General features: G+C 38.6%; 1 protein-coding gene across 2 annotated transcripts in view; it reads left to right on the forward strand.

Annotated features, from left to right (window-relative positions):
• CEP350 (centrosomal protein 350) overlaps nucleotides 1–21,558 on the forward strand; it is a 266,687-nt gene that overhangs the window by 38,213 nt on the left and 206,916 nt on the right. For both annotated transcript variants that reach the window (XM_077157158.1, XM_077157159.1), the window contains exon 2: nucleotides 20,773–20,858. In XM_077157158.1, coding sequence (XP_077013273.1) covers nucleotides 20,786–20,858 — 73 coding nt within the window. In that variant the 5' untranslated portion in view covers nucleotides 20,773–20,785. The remainder of the gene's footprint in view (nucleotides 1–20,772; nucleotides 20,859–21,558) is intronic.

The raw sequence follows: 21,558 nt of genomic DNA on the forward strand, positions 1-21,558 counted from the left end.
CTGGGATGAATCCTACTTGGTCATGATGTATAATTCTTTTAATGTGTTGCTGGATACGATTTGCTAGAATTTTATTGAGGATTTTTGCATCTGTATTCATTAGAGAGATTGGTCTGTAGTTTTCTTTTTTTGTAATATCTTTGCCTGGTTTTGGTATGAGGGTGATGTTGGCTTCATAGAATGAATTAGGTAGTTTTCCCTCTGCTTCGATTTTTTTGAAGAGTTTGAGGAGAGTAGGTACTAATTCTTTCTGGAATGGTTGTTAGAATTCACATGTGAAGCCGTCTGGTCCTGGACTTTTCTTTTTAGGGAGGTTTTGAATAACTAATTCAATCTCTTTACTTGTGATTGGTTTGTTGAGGTCGTCTATTTCTTCTTGAGTCAAAGTTGGTTGTTCATGTCTTTCCAGGAACCTGTCCATTTCTTCTAAATTGTTGTATTTATTAGCGTAAAGTTGTTCATAGTATCCTGTTATTACCTCCTTTATTTCTGTGAGGTCAGTAGTTATGTCTCCTCTTTCATTTCTAATCTTATTTATTTGCATCCTCTCTCTTCTTCTTTTTGTCAATCTTGCTAAGGGCCCATCAATCTTGTTGATTTTCTCATAGAACCAACTTCTGGCCTTATTGATTTTCTCTATTGTTTTCATGTTTTCAATTTCATTTATTTCTGCTCTAATCTTTGTTATTTCTTTCCTTTTGCTTGCTTTGGGATTAGTTTGCTGTTCTTTCTCCAGTTCTTCCAAGTGGACAGTTAATTCCTGCATTTTTGCCTTTTCTTCTTTTCTGATAAAGGCATTTAGGGCAATAAATTTCCCTCTTAGCACTGCCTTTGCTGCATCCCATAAGTTTTGATATGTTGTGTCTTCATTTTCATTTGCCTCTAGGTATTTACTAATTTCTCTTGCAATTTCTTCTTTGACCCACTTGTTGTTTAAGAGTGTGTTGTTGAGCCTCCATGTATTTATGAATTTTCTGGCACTCCGCCTATTATTGATTTCCAACTTCATTCCTTTATGATCCGAGAAAGTGTTGTGTATGATTTCAATCTTTTTAAATTTGTTAAGACTTGCTTTGTGACCCAGCATATGGTCTATCTTTGAGAATGATCCATGAGCACTTGAAAAAAAGGTGTATCCTGCTGTTGTGGGATGTAATGTCCTATAAATGTCTGTTAAGTCAAGTTCATTTATAGTAATATTCAGGTTCTCTATTTCTTTATTGATCCTCTGTGTAGATGTTCTGTCCATTGATGAGAGTGGTGAATTGAAGTCTCCAACTATTATGGTATATGTGTCTATTTCCCTTTTCAGTGTTTGTAGTGTATTCCTCACGTATTTTGGGGCATTCTGGTTCGGTGCGTAAATATTTATGATTGTTATGTCTTCTTGTTTAATTGTTCCTTTTATTAGTATATAGTGTCCTTCTTTGTCTCTTTTAACTGTTTTACATTTGAAGTCTAATTTGTTGGATATTAGTATAGCCACTCCTGCTCTTTTCTGGTTGTTGTTTGCATGAAATATCTTTTCCCAACCTTTCACTTTCAACCTATATTTATCTTTGGGTCTAAGATGTGTTTCCTGTAGACAGCATATAGAAGGATCCTGTTTTTTAATCCATTCTGCCAGTCTATGTCTTTTAATTGGGGAATTCAGTCCATTGACATTTAGAGTTATTACTGTTTGGATAATATTTTCCTCTACCATTTTGCCTTTTGTATTATATATATCATATCTGTCTTTCCTTCTTTCTACACTTTTCTCCATGTCTCTCTCTTCTGTCTTTTTGTATCTGACTCTAGTGCTTCCTTTAGTATTTCTTGCAAAGCTGGTCTCTTGGTCACAAATTCTCTTAGTGACTTTTTGTCTGAGAATGTTTTAAATTCTCCCTCATTTTTGAAGGACAATTTTGCTGGATATAGGAGTCTTGGCTGGCAGTTTTTCTCTTTTAGTAACTTAAATATATCATCCCACTGTCTTCTAGCTTCCATGGTTTCTGCTGAGAAATCTACACATAGTCTTATTGGGTTTCCCTTGTATGTGACGGATTGTTTTTCTCTCGCTGCCTTCAAGATCCTCTCTTTCTCTTTGACCTCTGACATTCTAACTAGTAAGTGTCTTGGGGAACGCCTATTTGTGTCTAATCTCTTTGGGGTGCGCTGCACTTCTTGGATCTGTAATTTTAGGTCTTTCATAAGAGTTGGGAAATTTTCAGTGATAATTTCTTCCATTAGTTTTTCTCCTCCTTTTCCCTTCTCTTCTCCTTCTGGGATACCCACTACACGTATATTTGTACGGTTCACATTGTCCTTGAGTTCCCTGATACCTTGTTCAAATTTTTCCATTCTTTTCCGGATAGTTTCTGTTTCTTTTTGGAGTTCAGATGTTTCATCCTCCAAATCACTAATTCTATCTTCTGTTTCTTTAAATCTGTCATTGTAGGTATCCATTGTTTTTTCCATCTTTTCTACTTTATCTTTCACTTCCATAAGTTCTGTGATTTGTTTTTTCAGTTTTTCTATTTCTTCTTTATGTTCAGCCCATGTCTTCTTCATGTCCTCCCTCAATTTATCGATTTCGTTTTTGAAGAGGTTTTCCATTTCTGTTCGTATATTCAGCATTAGTTGTTTCAGCTCCTGTATCTCATTTGAACTATTGGTTTCTTCGTTTGACTGGGCCATATGTTCAATTTTCTGAGCGTGATCCGTTATCTTCTGCTGGCGTCTGGGCATTTAGTCAGATTTCCCCGGGTGTTCGACCCTACAGGTTGAAAGATTTTTCTGCGCAGTCTCTGGGATCTGTTCTTCCTATCCTGCCCAGTAGGTGGCACACGTGGCACACGCCTGTCTGTGGGTTCCACCAGCGAAAGTTGCTGTGGGTCCCTCAACTCTGGAAAACTCTCGCCGTAGGGGAGGCCCGGCAACCGAAGCGTCCCGGAAGAATGCCAGCCGGCCCGGGGTTCCAAACGCGGGGAGGGTCGCCGGCTGTCGCAGCACAGGAGAGCGTCCGGCCAAACTAGCTAGTCGTCCCGGGGCACCAAGCGTGGCGGGAGGGCGCCAGCTGTCGCAGCCCGGGAGAGTGCACTGCTCCCAGCCGACGGGGGAGTCACGTGTTTGGAAGGGATCCCCCGGTCACTGTTCTCTGCAGTCTGGGGATTTCCGACCCAACTATCTCAGCTGTTCCGGGGGGCCTCGTGTGGTGGGGGCACCAGCCGCCGCGGCCTAAGGGGACCGCCTGTCCAATTCTACCAGCTGGCCTGGGAAGGTGGAAGGGAGGGACTCCGGTCGCTTGCTGTCCCACCCAGGAAAGCCCGTGCCCCTTGGTGATCTCACCGGAGCTGGTTCTCCCAGATAGTCAGCCGTTCCAGGATGGGGTACGCTGTCCCTTTGATTTCCCTCGTGGCTCCGGGAGCTGCTCTGTATTATCTCCACTCCCCCAGTAGTTGTTCTGGAGGAGGAAAGGTGAGGGCGGCAAGGCTGTCGAGGCTGGTGGCGGAGGAGCACGGTGAAGGCGGGGGAAGAGGGCACCGTGTTGGTTGGAGAGCAGCCGGAGCAGGAGGGGGAGGAGGGGGGTAGGGAGGTCGGGCGGCTCGGCTGCTGCGGGGCGCGTGCGCCGCGCGGCGGTCCGGCGGAGAGAGAGAGGGGGTAGGGAGGTCGGGCGGCTCGGCTGCTGCGGGGCGCGTGCGCCGCGCGGCGGTCCGGCGGAGAGAGAGAGGGGGTAGGGAGGTCGGGCGGCTCGGCTGCTGCGGGGCGCGTGCGCCGCGCGGCGGTCCGGCGGAGAGAGAGAGGGGGGTAGGGAGGTCGGGCGGCTCGGCTGCTGCGGGGCGCGTGCGCCGCGCGGCGGTCCGGCGGAGAGAGAGAGGGGGTAGGGAGGTCGGGCGGCTCGGCTGCTGCGGGGCGCGTGCGCCGCGCGGCGGTCCGGCGGAGAGAGAGAGGGGGTAGGGAGGTCGGGCGGCTCGGCTGCTGCGGGGCGCGTGCGCCGCGCGGCGGTCCGGCGGAGAGAGAGAGGGGGTAGGGAGGTCGGGCGGCTCGGCTGCTGCGGGGCGCGTGCGCCGCGCGGCGGTCCGGCGGAGAGAGAGAGGGGGTAGGGAGGTCGGGCGGCTCGGCTGCTGCGGGGCGCGTGCGCCGCGCGGCGGTCCGGCGGAGAGAGAGAGGGGGTAGGGAGGTCGGGCGGCTCGGCTGCTGCGGGGCGCGTAGGTGCATAAATATTTATGGTTGTTATTTTTTCTTGATAAATCCCCCCTTTTATGAGTATATAGTGTCCTCTATTTTTTTTTTTTTTTTTATAGTTCAGGTGCAGCTTCATTCAGTGTTTTAATATAGTTACATTACAATTAGGTATTATTGTGCTATCCATTTTTGAGTTTTTGTGTCTAGTCCTGTTGCACAGTCTGTATCCCTTCAGCTTCAATTACCCATTATCTTACCCTGTTTCTAACTCCTGCTGGTCTATGTTACCAATGATATATTCCAAGCTGATTCTCGAATGTCGGTTCACATCAGTGGGACCATACAGTATTTGTCCTTTAGTTTTTGGCTAGACTCACTCAGCATAATGTTCTCTAGGTCCATCCATGTTATTACATGCTTCATAAGTTTAGTCTGTCTTAAAGCTGCATAATATTCCATCGTAGGTACACACCACAGTTCGCTTATCCACTCGTCCGTCGACGGACAGTTTGGCCGTCTCCATCTCTTTGCAACTGTAAACAATGCTGCTATAAACACTGGTGTGCAAATGTCCGTCTGTGTCTTTGCCCTTAAGTCCTTTGAGTAGATACCTAGCAGTGGTATTGCTGGGTCGTAATCCATTCTGCCAGTCTATGTCTTTTGATTGGGGAATTCAGTCCATTAACTTTTAGTGTTATTACTGTTTGGATAATATTTTCCTCTACCATTTTGGCTTTTGTATTATATATATCATATCTGATTTTCCTTCTTTCTACACTTTACTCCATACCTCTCTCTTCTGTCTTTTCGTATCTGACTCTAGTGCTCCCTTTAGTATTTCTTGCAGAGCTGGTCTCTTGGTCACAAATTCTCTCAGTGACTTTTTGTCTATAAATGTTTTAATTTCTCCTTCATTTTTGAAGGACAATTTTGCTGGATATAGAAGTCTTGGTTGGCAGTTTTTCTTTTTTAGTAATTTAAATATATCATCCCACTGTCTTCTAGCTTCCATGGTTTCTGCTGAGAAATCTACACATAGTCTTACTGGGTTTCCCTTGTATGTGATGGATTGTTTTTCTCTTGCTGCTTTCAAGATTCTCTCTTTCCCTTTGACCTCTGACATTCTAACTAGTAAGTGTCTTGGAGAACGCCTATTTGGGTCTATTCTCTTTGGGGAGCGCTGCACTTCTTGGATCTGTAATTTTAGGTCTTTCATAAGAGTTGGGAAATTTTCAGTGATAATTTCTTCCATTAGTTTTTCTCCTCCTTTTCCCTTCTCTTCTCTTTCTGGGATACCCATGACACGTATATTTGTGCACCTCATATTGTCATTCAATTCCCTGATCCCCTGCTCAAATTTTTCCATTCTTTTCCCTATAGTTTCTGTTTCTTTTTGGAATTCAGATGTTCCATCCTCCAATTCACTAATTGTAGCTTCTTTCTCTTTAAATCTACCATTGTAGGTATCCATTGTTTTTTCCATCTTTTCTACTTTGTCCTTCACTCCCATAAGTTCTGTGATTTGTTTTTTCAGATTTTCTATTTCTTCTTTTTGTTCAGCCCATGTCTTCTTTTTTTTTAATTTTTTAATTTTTTAATTTTTTTATTAACAAAAAGAAAGAAAAAAAGAAAAAAAATAAAAATAAAAAAAAAGAAATTAACACAACATTTAGAAATCATACCGTTCTACATATGCACTCAGTAATTCTTAACATCATCACATAGATGCATGATCATCGTTTCTTAGTACATTTGCATCGGTTTAGAGGAACTAGCAACACAACAGAAAAAGATATAAAATGTTAATATAGAGAAAAGAAATAAAAGTAGTAATGATAGTAAAAAACAACACCAAAAAACCCTATAACTCAGATGCAGCTTCATTCAGTGTTTTAACATGATTACTTTACAATTAGGTATTATTGTGCTGTCCATTTTTGAGTTTTTGTATCTAGTCCTGTTGCACAGTCTGTATCCCTTCAGCTCCAATTACCCATTATCTTACCCTGTTTCTCACTCCTGCTGGACTCTTTTACCAATGACATATTTCAAGTTTATTCTCGAATGTCCGTTCACATCAGTGGGCCCATACAGTATTTGTCCTTTAGTTTTTGGCTGGACTCACTCAGCATTATATTCTCTAGATCCATCCATGTTATTACATGCCTCATAAGTTTATCTTGTCTTAAAGCTGCATAATATTCCATCGTACGTATATACCACAGTTTATTTAGCCATTCTTCTGTTGATGGACATTTTGGCTGTTTCCATCTCTTTGCAATTATAAATAACGCTGCTATAAACATTGGTGTGCAAATGTCCGTTTGTGTCTTTGCCCTTTAGTCCTTTGAGTAGATACCTAGCAATGGTATTGCTGGGTCGTATGGCAATTCTATATTCAGCTTTTTGAGGAACCGCCAAACTGCCTTCCACAGTGGTTGCACCATTTGACATTCCCACCAACAGTGCATAAGTGTGCCTCTTTCTCCGCATCCTCTCCAGCACTTGTCATTTTCTGTTTTGTTGATAATCAGCCCATGTTTTCTTCATGTCCTCCCTCAATTTATTGATTTGGTTTTTGAAGAGGTTTTCCATTTCTGTTCGTATGTTCAGGATTAGTTGTCTCAGCTCCTGTATCTCATTTGAACTATTGGATTGTTCCTTTGACTGGGCCATATCTTCAATTTTCCGAGCGTGATCCATTATTTTCTGCTGGTGTCTGGGCATTTGATCAGATTTCCCTGGGTGTGGGACCCGGCTGGTTGAAAGGTTTTTTCTGTGAAATCTCTGGGCTCTGTTTTTCTTTTCCTGCCCAGTAGGTGGCACTTGTGGCGCTTGTCTGTCTGCGGGGCCCACCAGTAAAAGATGCTGTGTCTCCTTTAACTTGCCAATCCTAATCTCGCAGTCGGCCCGGGAAACCGTGCGTGGGGTGGGGGTCGCCGGCCACCGCGGCTTGGGGGAGTACCGGTCCAAATTGCCCAGCTGGCCCGAGACGCCAAGCGTGGCGGGAGGGCCCCGCTATCCAACGTTCCCAGTCGGACCGGGAAGCCACGTGTGTGGAAGGAATCCCGGTCGCCAGCCTCCCCGTCCCGGGAAAGAGCGCACCCCTCGGGTATCTCACCGCAGCGGATTCTCCCTGCCCGTTCAGCCATTCCAGAATGGGGTACGCTGTCTTTTTGGTCTCTGTCGTGGCTCCGGGAGCTGTTTCGTATTGTTTCTGTTTCTTTAGTTGCTGTTCTGGAGGAGGAACTAAGACCCGCGCATCTTACTAAACCGCCATATTCTCTGGAAGTCCTCTGTCCTCTATTTCTTGTTATGTTTTTGCATTAAAGTCTATTTTATGCATAGATTTTATTTTATGCACGTCTGATATTAGTATAGCTTTCTCTCAGAGTTTGTTTTTCTTTTTTTTTTTATTTGGTTATTGCTTCTGTGCAATAGTATTTTTTTGCATCTTTTCACTTACAACCTATTTGTATCGTTGGGTCTAAAATGAGTCTCTTGTAAACAGCTTGTAGTTAGATCTTATTTTTTTTAATCCATTCTGCCAATCTCTGTGTTTTGGTTGGGAAGTTTAATCCATTAACAGTGTTTTTACTTTGAAGGCAGTACTTCAAGCATTTTGTCTTTTGTCTTTGTCAGATCTATGTTGGTTTTTTCTTTTTTTTCCCTTTTTTTTTTTTTTTTTTACATGGGCAGGCACCGGGAATCGAACCCGGGTCCTCTGGCATGGTAGGCAAGCATTCTTGCCTGCTGAGCCACCGTGGCCCGCCGTATGTTTGTTTTTAAAGTAGAAAGACTTGTTTAAATATAAATGATGGGAAAAATTCTGGATGAGGGAAAGCTTGGAGATGAAAGTGAGGGAAAATACAATTGATGACTTGAAGTTTTCTGAGAGAGCTTGGAGGTGGGCAGATGTAGAAACAGGTGAAATATTCTTCTCTGAAAATTAGTTGTTTCATACTTTCCTGTGTTTATGACTGTAAGCCTGCCTGATAAGAAAGTTAAATGGTAAAAGTAATTATTTTGAATTTTTTGTCTACTAACTATTAGTTTTGTGTGAACCTTTGTACATTGCTTATGAGGTGAATATTTTGGTGATGCTTGACGTGTGGATTCTTTGTTGGCTTTAGATCATGTTTGTTATCATGTAGTCAAATTTTTTTTAATGCAATTTTATTGAGATATATTCACGTACCATATAATCATCCAAATTGTACACTCATTGGTTCCGGTATCATCATATGGTTGTGTATTCCTCACCACAATCAAATTTTGAACATTTTAATTACTCCCCCCCCAAAAAGAATAAAAATTAAAAAGAACAGTCAGAACACCTTATACCCCTTATTTACCATCACCCCTATTATTTATTTATTTATTTAGTCTTTATCTGTCCATACACTGGATAAAGGGAGTGTCAGTCACAAGGTTTTCACAGTAACACAATCACATTGTAAAAACTATACAGTTACATAGTCTTCTTCAAGAATCAGGGCTACTGGAACACAGCTCAACAGCTTCAGGTACTTCCCTCTAGCCACTCCAGTATACCATAAACTAAAAAGGGATATCTATATGATCTGTAAGAATACACTCCAATACACCATAAACTAAAAAGGGATGTCTGTATAATGTGTAAGAACCTCCAGGATAACTTCCCAGTTCTGTTTGAAATCTCTTAGCCACTCAGACTTTATTTTGTCCCATTTCTCTCTTTCCCCTTTTGGTCAAGAAAGCTTTCTCATTCCCATGATGCCAGGTCCCAGTTCATCCCTGGGAATCAGGTCCCATCTTGCCAGGAAGATTTATACTCCAGGAGTCACATCCCATGTAATGGGGGAGGGTAGTGAGTTCACCTTGCCTTAGAGAGGTCACATCTGAGCAATGAAAGACGTTCTCTGGGGGTGACTCTTAGGCATAATTATCAGTAGGCTCAGCCTTTCCTTTGCAAGATTAAGCTTCATAGGGGCAAGCCCCAAGATTGAGGGCTCAGCCTATTTGAATTGGTTGTCCCCTCTGCTTGCAAGAATATCAAGAATTCCCCAGATGGGCACGTTGAATATTTCCTCCTTTCTCCCCAACCCTGCAAGGGGACTTTGCAAATACTTTTTTATTCTCTACCTAAATTACTCTGGGATATATTGGGGCATCACTCTAACCTATACTAACCAACATCGCACACCCTGTACAAGATTCCCTGTGATGATGGTGTCCAAGTGAACTGACCATACAAGTTAAATTAGATAATGTGCTACCCAAAATATAAATTTTGCATCATATAAGCATCTCTCCCTTTGGTCTCCCAGAAAGGTTGGAGTTTGAAAATATGGGCCAATATTTTACCCAGTATTCTGATTTACTTTAGTCCTATCCAGATCAGCTTCATTGATACCTCTAGATGAAATCTGATCACTTTTTCAGCTTTTTTTTAACAGTTGCTGAATGGAGTAATGCTTACTTTCATAGCTTCAGACCTCTAACTGTTAGTCTCAGGTATCACATAAATACCCGAAGTTGTAGGGAGTGATCAGGTTATATTCAAATAACCCAGTGTCTCAGAATTTAGAAATATCAGTTACAATTCCTAAATATATGTGACTGCTGTAAGAGCTTATGGTCTAGAGCTAGGTATAGAGCTTTATAATAGGCTCCAACTTGATAACCTATGCTCTCAACTTCAAATCTCTGAGTTTTTATATTATAGTTAATCGATATGAGTGAGGCATGATAATATTTCTTTTTGTTTTTGACGTTTTATTTAGCATACTGTCCTTAAGGTTCATTTATCTAGTTGCATGCCTCACAACTTTATTCCTTATTGCAGCTGCTCAGTAGTGCCTTGTATGTAAACACCACTGTTCCCCCTTCCATTCCTCAGTTGTACTTTTGGGCCGCCTCCATCCATTGTGAATTGGGAACACTGGTGCCATAAACACCAGTGTGCAAATGTTCATTGGTGTCCCCATTCTCAGTTCCTAAAGTTATATACCTAACAATGGAGTTGCAAGATCATATGGCTTCACCTCCCAGCTTCCCTACCAACAGTGAATAGGTACATCTCTTTCTCCACATTTTCTGTAGCACTTGTTTCACTCTGTTCATTTTTAACCAATTTTATCTTCACATCATACAATCCTACCTAAGTAAATAGACATGCATTCGCCTCCATAATCTATATGAAGACATTTCCTTTTCTTCCTTATAGAATCCTTATCCCTCCCCCATGCCCCCAACCCCACCCCCTCTTGTTGACATTAGTTTTGGCATAATGCCTTTGTTACATTCAGTGGAAGCATATTAAAATGTTACTGTTGACTATATACCCTAGCTTGCATTGATTGTACCTTTTCCTGTATACCATCCATTTTCAACCCCTTTTCAATGCCCGTGATTAATATTGAGGATCTGACAGAAAAGGATAAATTGAAAATGGAAGTTGACCAGCTCAAGAAAGAAGTGACGCTGGAGAGAATGCTGGTGTTGACGTTTGTTCTCCCTCATGCAAATATGTTTTTATATTTGCATATTTAATCACCATCATTGTCCACTCTAAGCATTCCTAAATTATACTTAGTCTTTATCCTCTATCTTTCCTTCTGTCTCATACGTGTCCCCAATCCTTCTCCCTCAATCATACTTATATCACCTTCATTCAGTGTACTTATATTATTGTGCTATCATCAGGAAGGATTGTGCTATCCATTTCTGAGTTTTTACAATCAGTCCTCTTGCACAGTCTGTATTTCTTCAGCACCAAATGCCCAATCTCTACCCTCTTTCTATCTCCTGATAGCCTGTGTCCTTAAATTCTCAAAGTTCACTCATTAATGTTAGTTGGTATTAGTGAGACCATACAGTATTTGTCCTTTTGCTTCTGGCTAATTTCACTCAACATAATGTTATCATGGTTTATCCAGGCTGTTACATGCTTCATGACTTTATTCTGTCGTACAGCTGCATTATATTCTATCGTATGTATATACCACAGCTTGTTTAGCCACTCATCCATTGATGGACCTTTGGGCTGTTTCCATCTCTTGGCAATTATGAATAATGCTGCTATAAACATTGGTGTGCAAATGTCCATTTGTGTCCTTGCCTTCAGTTCTTCTAAATATATACCTAGTAATGCAATGCTGGATCATATGGCAGTTCTATACTTAGCTTTCTGAGTAACCACCAAATTACCTTCCAGAATGGTTGTACCATTTTACATCCCCACCAGCAGTGGATAAGTAGCACTTAATACACTTGATATTTTAAAAACACAAAAGTGATCACAGCCAAGGCCCTCTATGATCTTGTCCCCTTCTTTCTTTTCCAACTTTTCTGGCCATTTTTTCCTTCTTCAGCAACATGGAACTTCTTGATTTCTTAAACTGTGCCATGTTCTCTCTTGTTCAGGGCTTTCTGTTTGTGATTTCTGTCACCTGGGAAGCTCTTTCTTGTCTACCCTTTAGGTAACTCCTTTACCCATCCTTTAGGTCACTCTTAAATGACATTTTCCTCTCTACTTTCCTGGGTAGGTCATTTCTTTTTGTCATATGCTCCTATAGCAACTTGCATTTTTCCTAAATTATTTTCTTGTTCCCTTCCCCCAAGGGTTGTATGCCCATTGCTTAGTACTGTTCATTCTGGCTATATACTAGACACTCAACATATATTTGTTAAAAGGCAAAATGGGTCAGACAAGCATTTTTCATGAATATAGAAGAATAATGGTCTGATACAGTAATGGGGGAATTAAGGAACTTGCTAGAACAATTTACCTGCTCTGCTTAGGAGAGAGAGGAGAATAAAAAGCTCAGTTATAGACTTTTGTGAGGAAACTCTGCCCCTTGGGATGAGTTTAATAACAGATGAGTTAAGGGAGTATTCTCTAAAGAAGTTAAAGATGCAGTGAAGTTTATTTAAAATGCAATGGAGGTTCTAAGTAGAATAGGATGTAAAGAGGGAAAAAGCACAGTGACATATGATGAGATTTTGAGAGAAAATAGGAAATTGTGTTATAGATGGCGACTCAGTTTGAATATTATGAGAGGTGTTATATGAATGACTGTTAGAGAGGCTTTTAGAGGTTTGAGAGAGAGAGAGAAATCTGATTTAATTTCCAGTTCTGTCACTTATGACTTTGGACTATTTCCATAATCATATTGTTTCCCCATTGTAAAATGAATATAAGGATACTTGCTTTGTGGATTGTAATGGAGATTGGAAATAAAAAATGGAAGCAGTACAGTCCATGGCCCACATAAAAGGAATATAGAAAATGATAGTTATGATTATTCACTTTCCTCATATTAGAAATCTGTAATTTTGGCTTTTGGTTAAAAGGGAATGTTGCTCTCAAATGTTCTGGAGCCTTGAAAGAGAGCGATTCTCAGGTGAATGGGGGATAGAGAAAGAAGAGAAAGCAGCCTAGGAGATAACTCAGCTGCTTGAAGGAAGGCATCATGGTCTGCACTGTAGCTCATTTGCCGGGAGAATGATTGAGAATGTATATATGGGTTTTTTAGGAGAGAGTTGTATATATAGGTTTAAAAACTAGCTACAGGGGTTGACTGGAAGGATTAGTGATTTATAAAGTACTGTATTTAAATGATATTTCTATACAAAAGATGTGTCCTATGTTCCCCTATTTGCCATGGAATAAACAATTAGCAGATGTGATAACTTCAGAATGATGGTACATTTTGACATGTTATTGACATTTGAAGACTAATATTTTGTGCTTTATCCTTAATATCAGTTCACAACGTGTCCTAGTTTTTTAAAGAGGAATAGCCAAAATAGAGAAAAATGATTCAATAACAGAAAATAATTAAACCCAGGGTTATATATTTTTTGACAGTTAATCATAAACATGCATTATGATGTATGATGTGTGTGTATCATACAAAATAGAAATAAATTTTAAAATCCATTTTCTGGGGTTAAAGATGGTAATTTTTTGGCAAAATAGCAGCCATGAACATTTCTCTATGCATCTGTTCTAGTTTGTTAGCTGTTGGAATGTAATATACCAGAAACGGAATGGCTTTTAAAAAGGGGAATTCAGTAAATTGCTAGTTTACAATTCTAAGGCAGAGAAAATGTCCCAATTACAACAAGTGTATAGAAATGTCCAATCAAAGGCATCCAGGGAAAGATACCTTGGTTCAAGAAGGCCGATGAAGTTCAGGGTTTCTCTCTCAAGTGAGAAGGCACATTGGCGAACACAGTCAGTTTCTCTCTCAGCTGGAAGGGCACATGGTGAGCAAGGCATCATCTGCTAATTTTCTCTCCTGGCTTCCTGTATCCTGAAGCTCCCGGGAAGGCGTTTTCCTTCTCCATCTCCAAATGTCGCTGGCTTGTGGGCTCTCTGCTTCTTGTGGCTATGTCATTCTCTGACTCTCTCTGAATCTCTCTCATTCTCCAAAATGTTTCCTCTTTTATAGGACTCCAGAAACTAATCAAGACACACCCAAATGGGTGGAAACACGCCTCTACCTAGTCCAGTTTAACAGCCACTCTTGATTAAATCGCATCTCCAGGAAGACATTCTTTTACAGTTTTAAATTTACAGTACTGAATAGGGATTAGAAGAAATGACTGCTTTTACAAAATGGGATTAGGATTAAAACATTGCTTTTTTAGGGTACATGTATCATTTCAAACCAGCACAGTATGAAATAATAGTATCAAGATATTTAAGCTTTTAGAAATATGAAGAGATGTGGACAAAAAGTCAGTAGTTGTAACAGATTTTTGTCCACCTCTCTTAATTCTTGACAGTTTAAATAGGCAAAAGTGAATATACAAATTTTAAAGTAAATAAATAATTCCAAAGTTCCAATACTTGTAAAATACAGTTTTGTCATGATGTCTATGATACATTATACTAGGGAGGTAGTTTTATTGTTGCCCGAGAAGTGATCTTAAATAACTTTCTGTATTTGACTTGGTAAATATTTTAAAGTGATAGGAAAAAAGCACTTTGCAAATTGAGATTTATACTTCAAAAATAGGTAAGAGTTTTGACAGATTCTCTTTATTTCTTTGAAGCAAATTTTTCCACTCAATAATTCTTCCTCCTGCTTTTAAAGAAAATGGTGATATTTTATATAGATACACATATATTTTCTTATGCGAAAAACAGATGTACTTAAGTATATTCTATTAAAAATACTCACTATGGGGCATAGGGTAACCTGGGATTTTAGAGGATTGAGTGTTGAAAAATTGAAATACTTCACGAGAGTAGAGACATTATAAAGCTGAGTTAAAAATGGTAATTAAAAACCTAAAGCAGGATATAATTCTTCAGTGTTATTGGAAAGTACTTTTTAATTGAAGAACAATATACATTGAAAAAGCTTATAAGTGCATACAGCTCAGTGAAGTCTCACGAATTGAACATATCCATGAAACCAGCATCCAAATCAAGAAACGATATTAGCAGTATTTTAGTTTAAGCCCTCCCTTGCTCTAACTCATCATCCCACCACCAATTCAAGGATACTGGCTATCCTGGCTTCTAACACCATACATTACTATTGCCTGTTTTGTACTTTACAGAATGGAATCATAGAGCAGGGACTCTTGTTTCTGTTAATCTTCTTTCTACATGTTATAAGATTCAGCTATATTGTTGCTTTTAGTTGTAATTGGTTCATTCGGAGTGCTATATGGTGAATATATTACAGTTTATTTACAGGATGAAATTTTGTATAAATGTCATGTTCCTAATATTAAGTCCTTTGCATTTGAAGGTGATTTACCATTATTGGGGTATTCATTTTGAAGTGGAGATAAATTTTCTTTTCTGTTTACTCATTTACGCTATCACAGCCTTACAGGTTTAAATTATTTAATCTATATCTCCTTCCCATAGAAGATTGATAACTATCACATTTTTTAGCATTTATTTTAGAACGTTTTTAGATTTATTTTTAGAGCATTTTAGACTTATTTTTAGAACATTTTTGAAGTTTTTTCCCTCAAAAATTTATAAATTAGGATTATTTATTACTAAATGAAATTCACTCCCTTAAAAATTAAATATGCCTTATAGTTGTAGGTAGCTTTTTTGTTTCCTTAAATTTAAATTGTGGTCTTTAATATTCAGAATTTTTTACTGCCTTTGAAAACAAGTAATTGGAGAAATTATTTTTGTCAGATATGACAAATGGTTAATATATTTGTAATTAAAGAACCAATCAAATTGAGAAGAAAGCCTTTAAGATCCTGGTAGGTAAGTGGACGAAGCATGATAGTTTTCTAATGATCTTAAAAGATAATTCTCAAAAAAAGATAAAAGATAATTCATAAATGAAGAACTAAGATTAAGTTGTACCGTGGAATGTTTAATCCTGTTAGTAATCCACTAAATTCAAATTAAAGCTATTAAATCAGCAAATGGAATAGATAATGCTTAATATTAATAAAGGTATAAAGAAACTGACATTCTTGTGTTATTGTAAATTAAAAAAGCAATTTGATGTTGGGCCTCAAGAGGTGCATACTCTTCACATTCTTCAGTCCAATTTTAATGCACTCTTGAGACTGTAAATAAATAAATAATCCAAGTGAGCAAAAACTCGTGTACACAAATATGCTGATTTCAGTATTATTTGTAATACAGAAAAATGGGGTATAATATTGTATTGGTTATCTGTTGCTGTATAGCATATTGACCCCCCCCCCCCCCAATTTAATCTGCTTAAACCAAAAACATGTTCTTTACACTTTCTGTGGATTAAGGATTTAGGAGCAGTTTAGCTAGGTGATTCTGGCTCAGAGTCTCATTAAGTTGTAGTCAAGATTATTAGCTATGGCTGTAATCATCTGAAAGCTTTACTTGCTCTGGAGAATCTGTTTCCGGTATAGCTTATTCACATGACTGTATCAGCAGGAGGCCTTGGTTCCTTGCTTCACGGATCTTTCCTTAGGGCTGCTTGACTATCACACATCAGCTGGCTTCAGCCTAAAACAAGTAATCTTTAGAGAGAGAGAGCAATGCCCTTTATGACCTAGTCTTGAAAGTCATTTACTGTCATTTCTGCCACATTCAGTTAGTTAAAATGAGTCACTAGGTCCTTACCTACGTTCAAGGAGAGAAGAATTAAACTCTGTTTTAAAGGGAAGGGTACCAAAGAATTTGTGGATTTATTTTAGAAACTCTTTAGATGTCTAGGAGTTAAGTAGAACACAAAATTAAAGTTACAGCAATTACAGAAAAAAGGATAAGAGAAAAAGAATAGAAGGCAACATGTAAAATATAATGATTTTGTTAGGATTTTGGAAAGAGGGGTGAGATTTTCCCTCTGTCTTTTCCAAACTTTCTATATTGCTGTTTTGTGACTTTTATAATGGATTAATTCCTCTATATTCATAGGAAAATATATGACGTTTTCATGTTCTTTTAATTATTTTTATTTTTTATTATTTTTCAAACTAAACTAAATTTATTTTAACATTTGTTCCCCCTATTATTTATTTTTATTCCATATGTTCCACTCATCTGTTGACAAGATACATAAAAGGAGCATCAGACACAAGGCTTTCACAATCACACAGTCACATTGTGAAAGCTATATCATTATTCAGTCATCATCAAGAAACATGGCTCCTGGAACACAACTCTACATTTTCAGGCAATTCCCTCCAGCCTCTCCATTACATCTTGGTTAACAAGGTGTTATCTACTTAATGCGTAAGAATAACCACCAGGATAACCTCTCGACTCTGTTTGAAATCTCTCAGCCATTGACACTTTGTCTCATTTCCCTCTTCCCCCTTTGGGTCGAGAAGGTTTTCTCAATCCCTTGATGCTGGGTCTCAGCTCATTCTAGAGTTTTTCTCAATCCCTTGATGCGGAGTCTCAGCTCATTCTGGGATTTCTGTCCCACGTTGCCAGGAAGATCCACACCCCTGGGAGTCATGTCCCACGTAGGCAGGGGGAGGGTGGTGAGTTTGCTTGTTGTGTTGGCTGGAGAGAGAGGCCACATCTGAGCAACAAAAGAGGTTCTCTTGGGGGTGACCCTTAGGGCCTAATTTTAAGTAGACTTGACCTATCCCCTGTGGGGTTACGTTTCATATTAACAAACCCCAAGAGTGGGGGCTCAGCCTATAGCTTTGGTTGCCCACACTGATTGTTAGAATATCAAGAATTCAACTTGGGGAAGTTGAGTTTTCCCTTGTTCTCACCATTCCCCAAAGGGGACTTTGCATATACTTTTCCTCTCACTGATCAAATCACTCTGGGATTCATTGGGGCATCTAGCTGGACAAACCAACAAAATCTCATGTCTTACCCAAGGTTCCATGTACTTATGTTATTCAACCAAGCTATCTACATAAGTTATATTAGGAAATGCACTAGTCAAAAAATAAAACTTGTACCAAATAAACATTTTTTGCTTTAGTCTCACACATAAGTTGAAATTTTAAAATAGTAATTACCATCTATTTTCAGCACCCTGCAGTAATGACATTCCTTTGTTCTTCCTCATGCAAAAACGTTTTTAAAATTTGTACATTTAGTCACTGTCATTATACACTCTAGACAATCCTAGATTATACCATCTCAGTCTTTGTCATCTATCTTTCTTTCTGATTTCATTTATGCCCCCAACCCTCCTCCCTCTATCATTCTCATATTCAGCTTCATTCAGTGTTTTAACATAATTATGTTACAGTTAGGTAATATTGTGCTGTCCATTTCTGAGTTTTTATATTCAGTCCTGTTGCACAATCTGTATCCCTTCAGCTCTAATTACCCAATATCTTACCCTATTTCTATCTCCTGATGGTCTGTGTTACTAACGAAATATTCCAAGTTTATTCACTAATGTCAGTTCATATCAGTGAAACCATACAGTATTTGTCCTTTTGTTTCTGGCTAATCACACTCAGCAAAAAGTCCTTAAGGTCCATTCATGTTGTTACATGTTTCATATCATGTTCTTTTAAGTTTTTATTGTAGGAGCAGGTTTACCAAAAATCATGCATAGCAGGTACAAAATTCCCATATTCCCTCTCATATACCCACTTTTCCCTTGTATTAACATTTTTCATCGATGTGGTAATTTTGTTAAAATTGATGAAACAGTATTAGAATCATATGGTTATCTGTAGCCCATAGTTTACATTAGGGTTCTCTGTTTTTGTTTATTTTGTTAACATATATACAACTTCATATGTTCCATTTGAATCACTTTCAAATATACAATTCAGTGGTGCTAACTACGTTCACGATATCGTCACTACTGTTCACCACCCAAATTTTTCCATCAAGTCAAACAGAAACTCTGTAGCAATTTAACATTAATTCCACATTCCCTATTCCTACCATGGCCCCTAGTAACCTATATTCCAGTTTCCTGCAAAATACTTTATTTTTTCAGAGCTATTTTAGGTCTGTGGAAAAATTGTGAAGAAAGTACAGTTACTTCCAAAATCCTATATGTACACACTGCATACAGTTGTCCTTTTTTTTTAAAAAAATTTTTTTTGGTTGTTGTATAATATAACATATATACAAAGAAAAGAAAGAAAAAAGCAGTAGTTTTCAAAGCGCTCTTCAACAAGTAGTTACAGGACAGATCCCAGAGTTTGTCATTGGCTACCATACCATCCTCTCAGATTTTTCCTTCTAGCTGCTCTAGGATATAGGAGGCTAGAAGGAATAAATGTTTTTTTAGCATCACAATTGACTTTTTTTTCTTTTTTGTGAAAAATAATATATATACAAAAAGCAATAAATTTTAAAGCACAGCATAACAGTTAGTTGTAGGACAAATTTCAGAGTTTGGTGTGGATTACAATTCCACAACTTTAGGTTTTCACTTCTAGCTGCTCTAAGATACTGGAAGCTAAAAGAAATAAATAATTCAGAAGTCATACTCATTTGTTAAATCCTACCTCCTCTGTATAACTCTACCATCCCCTTTGATCCTTCTATCCCATTCTTTAGGGATTTCTGGGCTATGGCCATTCCAACCTTTTGATGTTGGAAAAACATGTCAGCAACATGGAGCAGGGTGATGGAACCAACTGATGCTCTGGAGAGGCTGGGCCCTCTAGGTTTCAGGACTTATCTGGTCCAGGGACCCATTTGGAGGTTGTAGGTTTCTAGAAAGTTACCCTAGTTCATGAACCTTTGTAGAATCTATATGTTGCCCTAGGTGTTCTTTAGGATTGGCTGGAATGGTTTTGGTTGGGATTTGGCAAGTTATAATAAGTAGCAATGTCTAACTGAAGCTTGTGTAGAGAGTGACCTCCGGAGTAGCCTCTCAACTCTATTTGAACTCTCTCAGCCACTGATACTTTATTAGTTACACTTCTTTTCCCCCTTTTGGCCAGGATGGAATTGTTGAGCCCATGGTGCCAGGGCTGGACTCACCCCTGGGAGTCATCTCCCACGCCGCCAGGGAGACTTTCACCTCTGGATGTCATGTCCCACGTAGTAGGGAGGGCAATGATTTCACTTACAGGAAGAGTGAGGGCACATCTGCGCAACAAAAGAGGTCTTTCAGTGGTAGCTCTTTTGCTTCTTGCCACCTACGAAGCTTCACAAGAGTAAGCCTCAATATCAAGGACTTGGCCTATTGATTTTGGTGTCTCTAATGTTTGACACAGTATCGGGATTCCCTGATGGTAAAGTTTAATAGTTCCATATTTTTTCTCTCATCCCTCAAGGGACTTTGCCAGTACTTTTTTTTTTTTTTTTTTTTTAACCAATACTTTTTATCTGCTTAATATATTCTAGGATGTATCCAGGCATTATATTAAGCTATGCAGGATTAAAGCCCCTCATTCTTATTCTGGGCTCTCTCTGTTTCCGTTGTTCAAATGAGCTGTCCAGACATGTTGTTGGTAGATTATGTGCTACAGAAGATTTAGGTTCTGGACAAAAGAAACCTTACTTCCTTTGGTGTCCAAGAGTAGGTATAGTTCTAAAACATAGATTGTCTTCCTTATTCTTGCATTCTGAATTGCCTTAATCCCAAACTGATTAGTTTCATACTTATCTCTAAATATCAGGTTATAGATGTATAAACAGCCTCTCAAAGTCCAGAAATAATAATTACCACTCTGTACTAAATATGTCTGCTATAAGACCTTACAGTCTAGGCCCCTGTTTTCTTATAAGCATTTTCTAAAGGAGACCATACAATAATTCTTTCGTTTCTGGCTTATTTTGTGTCACCAAATGTCCCACAGGTTCATTCACTTCGTTGCATGCCTCACGACTTTGTTCCTTTTTGTAGCAGCACAATATTTAATATTTGATCATATGTGTACACCATCATTCGCCAGTCTACTTCTCAGTCAGTGCATCCTTCAGCCACCTGCATATAATATGATTTTTAACATCAAGTTGTTTCATTTGTATAAGCAATTATAATCTTTTTCTTTGAGTCATGATGTAATTTTTAATGATTTGGTTATTAAAGAAAAATTAAGTTATTGAATTATTAATAACTCATAATAGTATAGAGGTGCTTTTTCAGAGATGACAAAATCCTATTCTGATTTTCATGAAAGGCAACGTAAGTCAGATTCTTTACTAATCTTACAATATTGATATTGAAATGACTGCTGCTGATGTAATTGTAGGTAAATTGGCAGGATGTGGAACAGCAAATCAAAAGAGGTGCCTTTATCAAATCCAAGGAACTCTCAAAGAAAGGATACTGTTCAAGGTATGATCTTTAAAAAAAAATCTGTACTTAATCCCTTTTCTTAAGTTGTGTATTTAAATCATGTACTAATCAATAAATAAAAATTACACATATACATAAAAATGGTTAAGTAATTTTAAGAGTTCAGTTTTGTTTTAAAGTATACAAGTAATACTTTAAAGGCATCCTATGTAAACTATTTTATGTGAAGAACCTGATTTTAAAGTGAACTAATTTATATAAAATTCATTTTGTACAGTTTCTTAGAAATTCTCGCTTAATATCAAAGAATGGTGTAATATAGCTTCTAATATTATTAAAGACCTATTGTGTACAAATAACGTAAGTAATAGTTTCATTGAACTCTTTGTTAATGAGCATGCATGGTGGTAATTTAAGGCATGACATATTTTTGAGGGATATTGGCAAACTAGAGTATATAAGGAGAAGGATTATTGGGCTTGTGAGGGATCTTGAAACCAAATTATATGAGGAATGTTTAGAGGAGATGAAAATATTTATCTTGGAAAATGGATGACTCATGGGAAATACCTGGCTTTATACTGTTTGAAGGCCTGTTACCTGAAAGACTAAAGAGCTTTTGCCTTTGTTTCTACTGGTAGTTTGAAGTATAGAGCAGTTTTCTAATTTTATCACATCATAGTGTGAAATACAGTACGATACAGAACTTTATGTTTTTTCAGTTCATTGGAGTAATTTG

The sequence above is a fragment of the Tamandua tetradactyla genome, chromosome 4 (assembly GCF_023851605.1).
Source record: "Tamandua tetradactyla isolate mTamTet1 chromosome 4, mTamTet1.pri, whole genome shotgun sequence".
Lineage (NCBI taxonomy): Eukaryota > Metazoa > Chordata > Mammalia > Pilosa > Myrmecophagidae > Tamandua > Tamandua tetradactyla.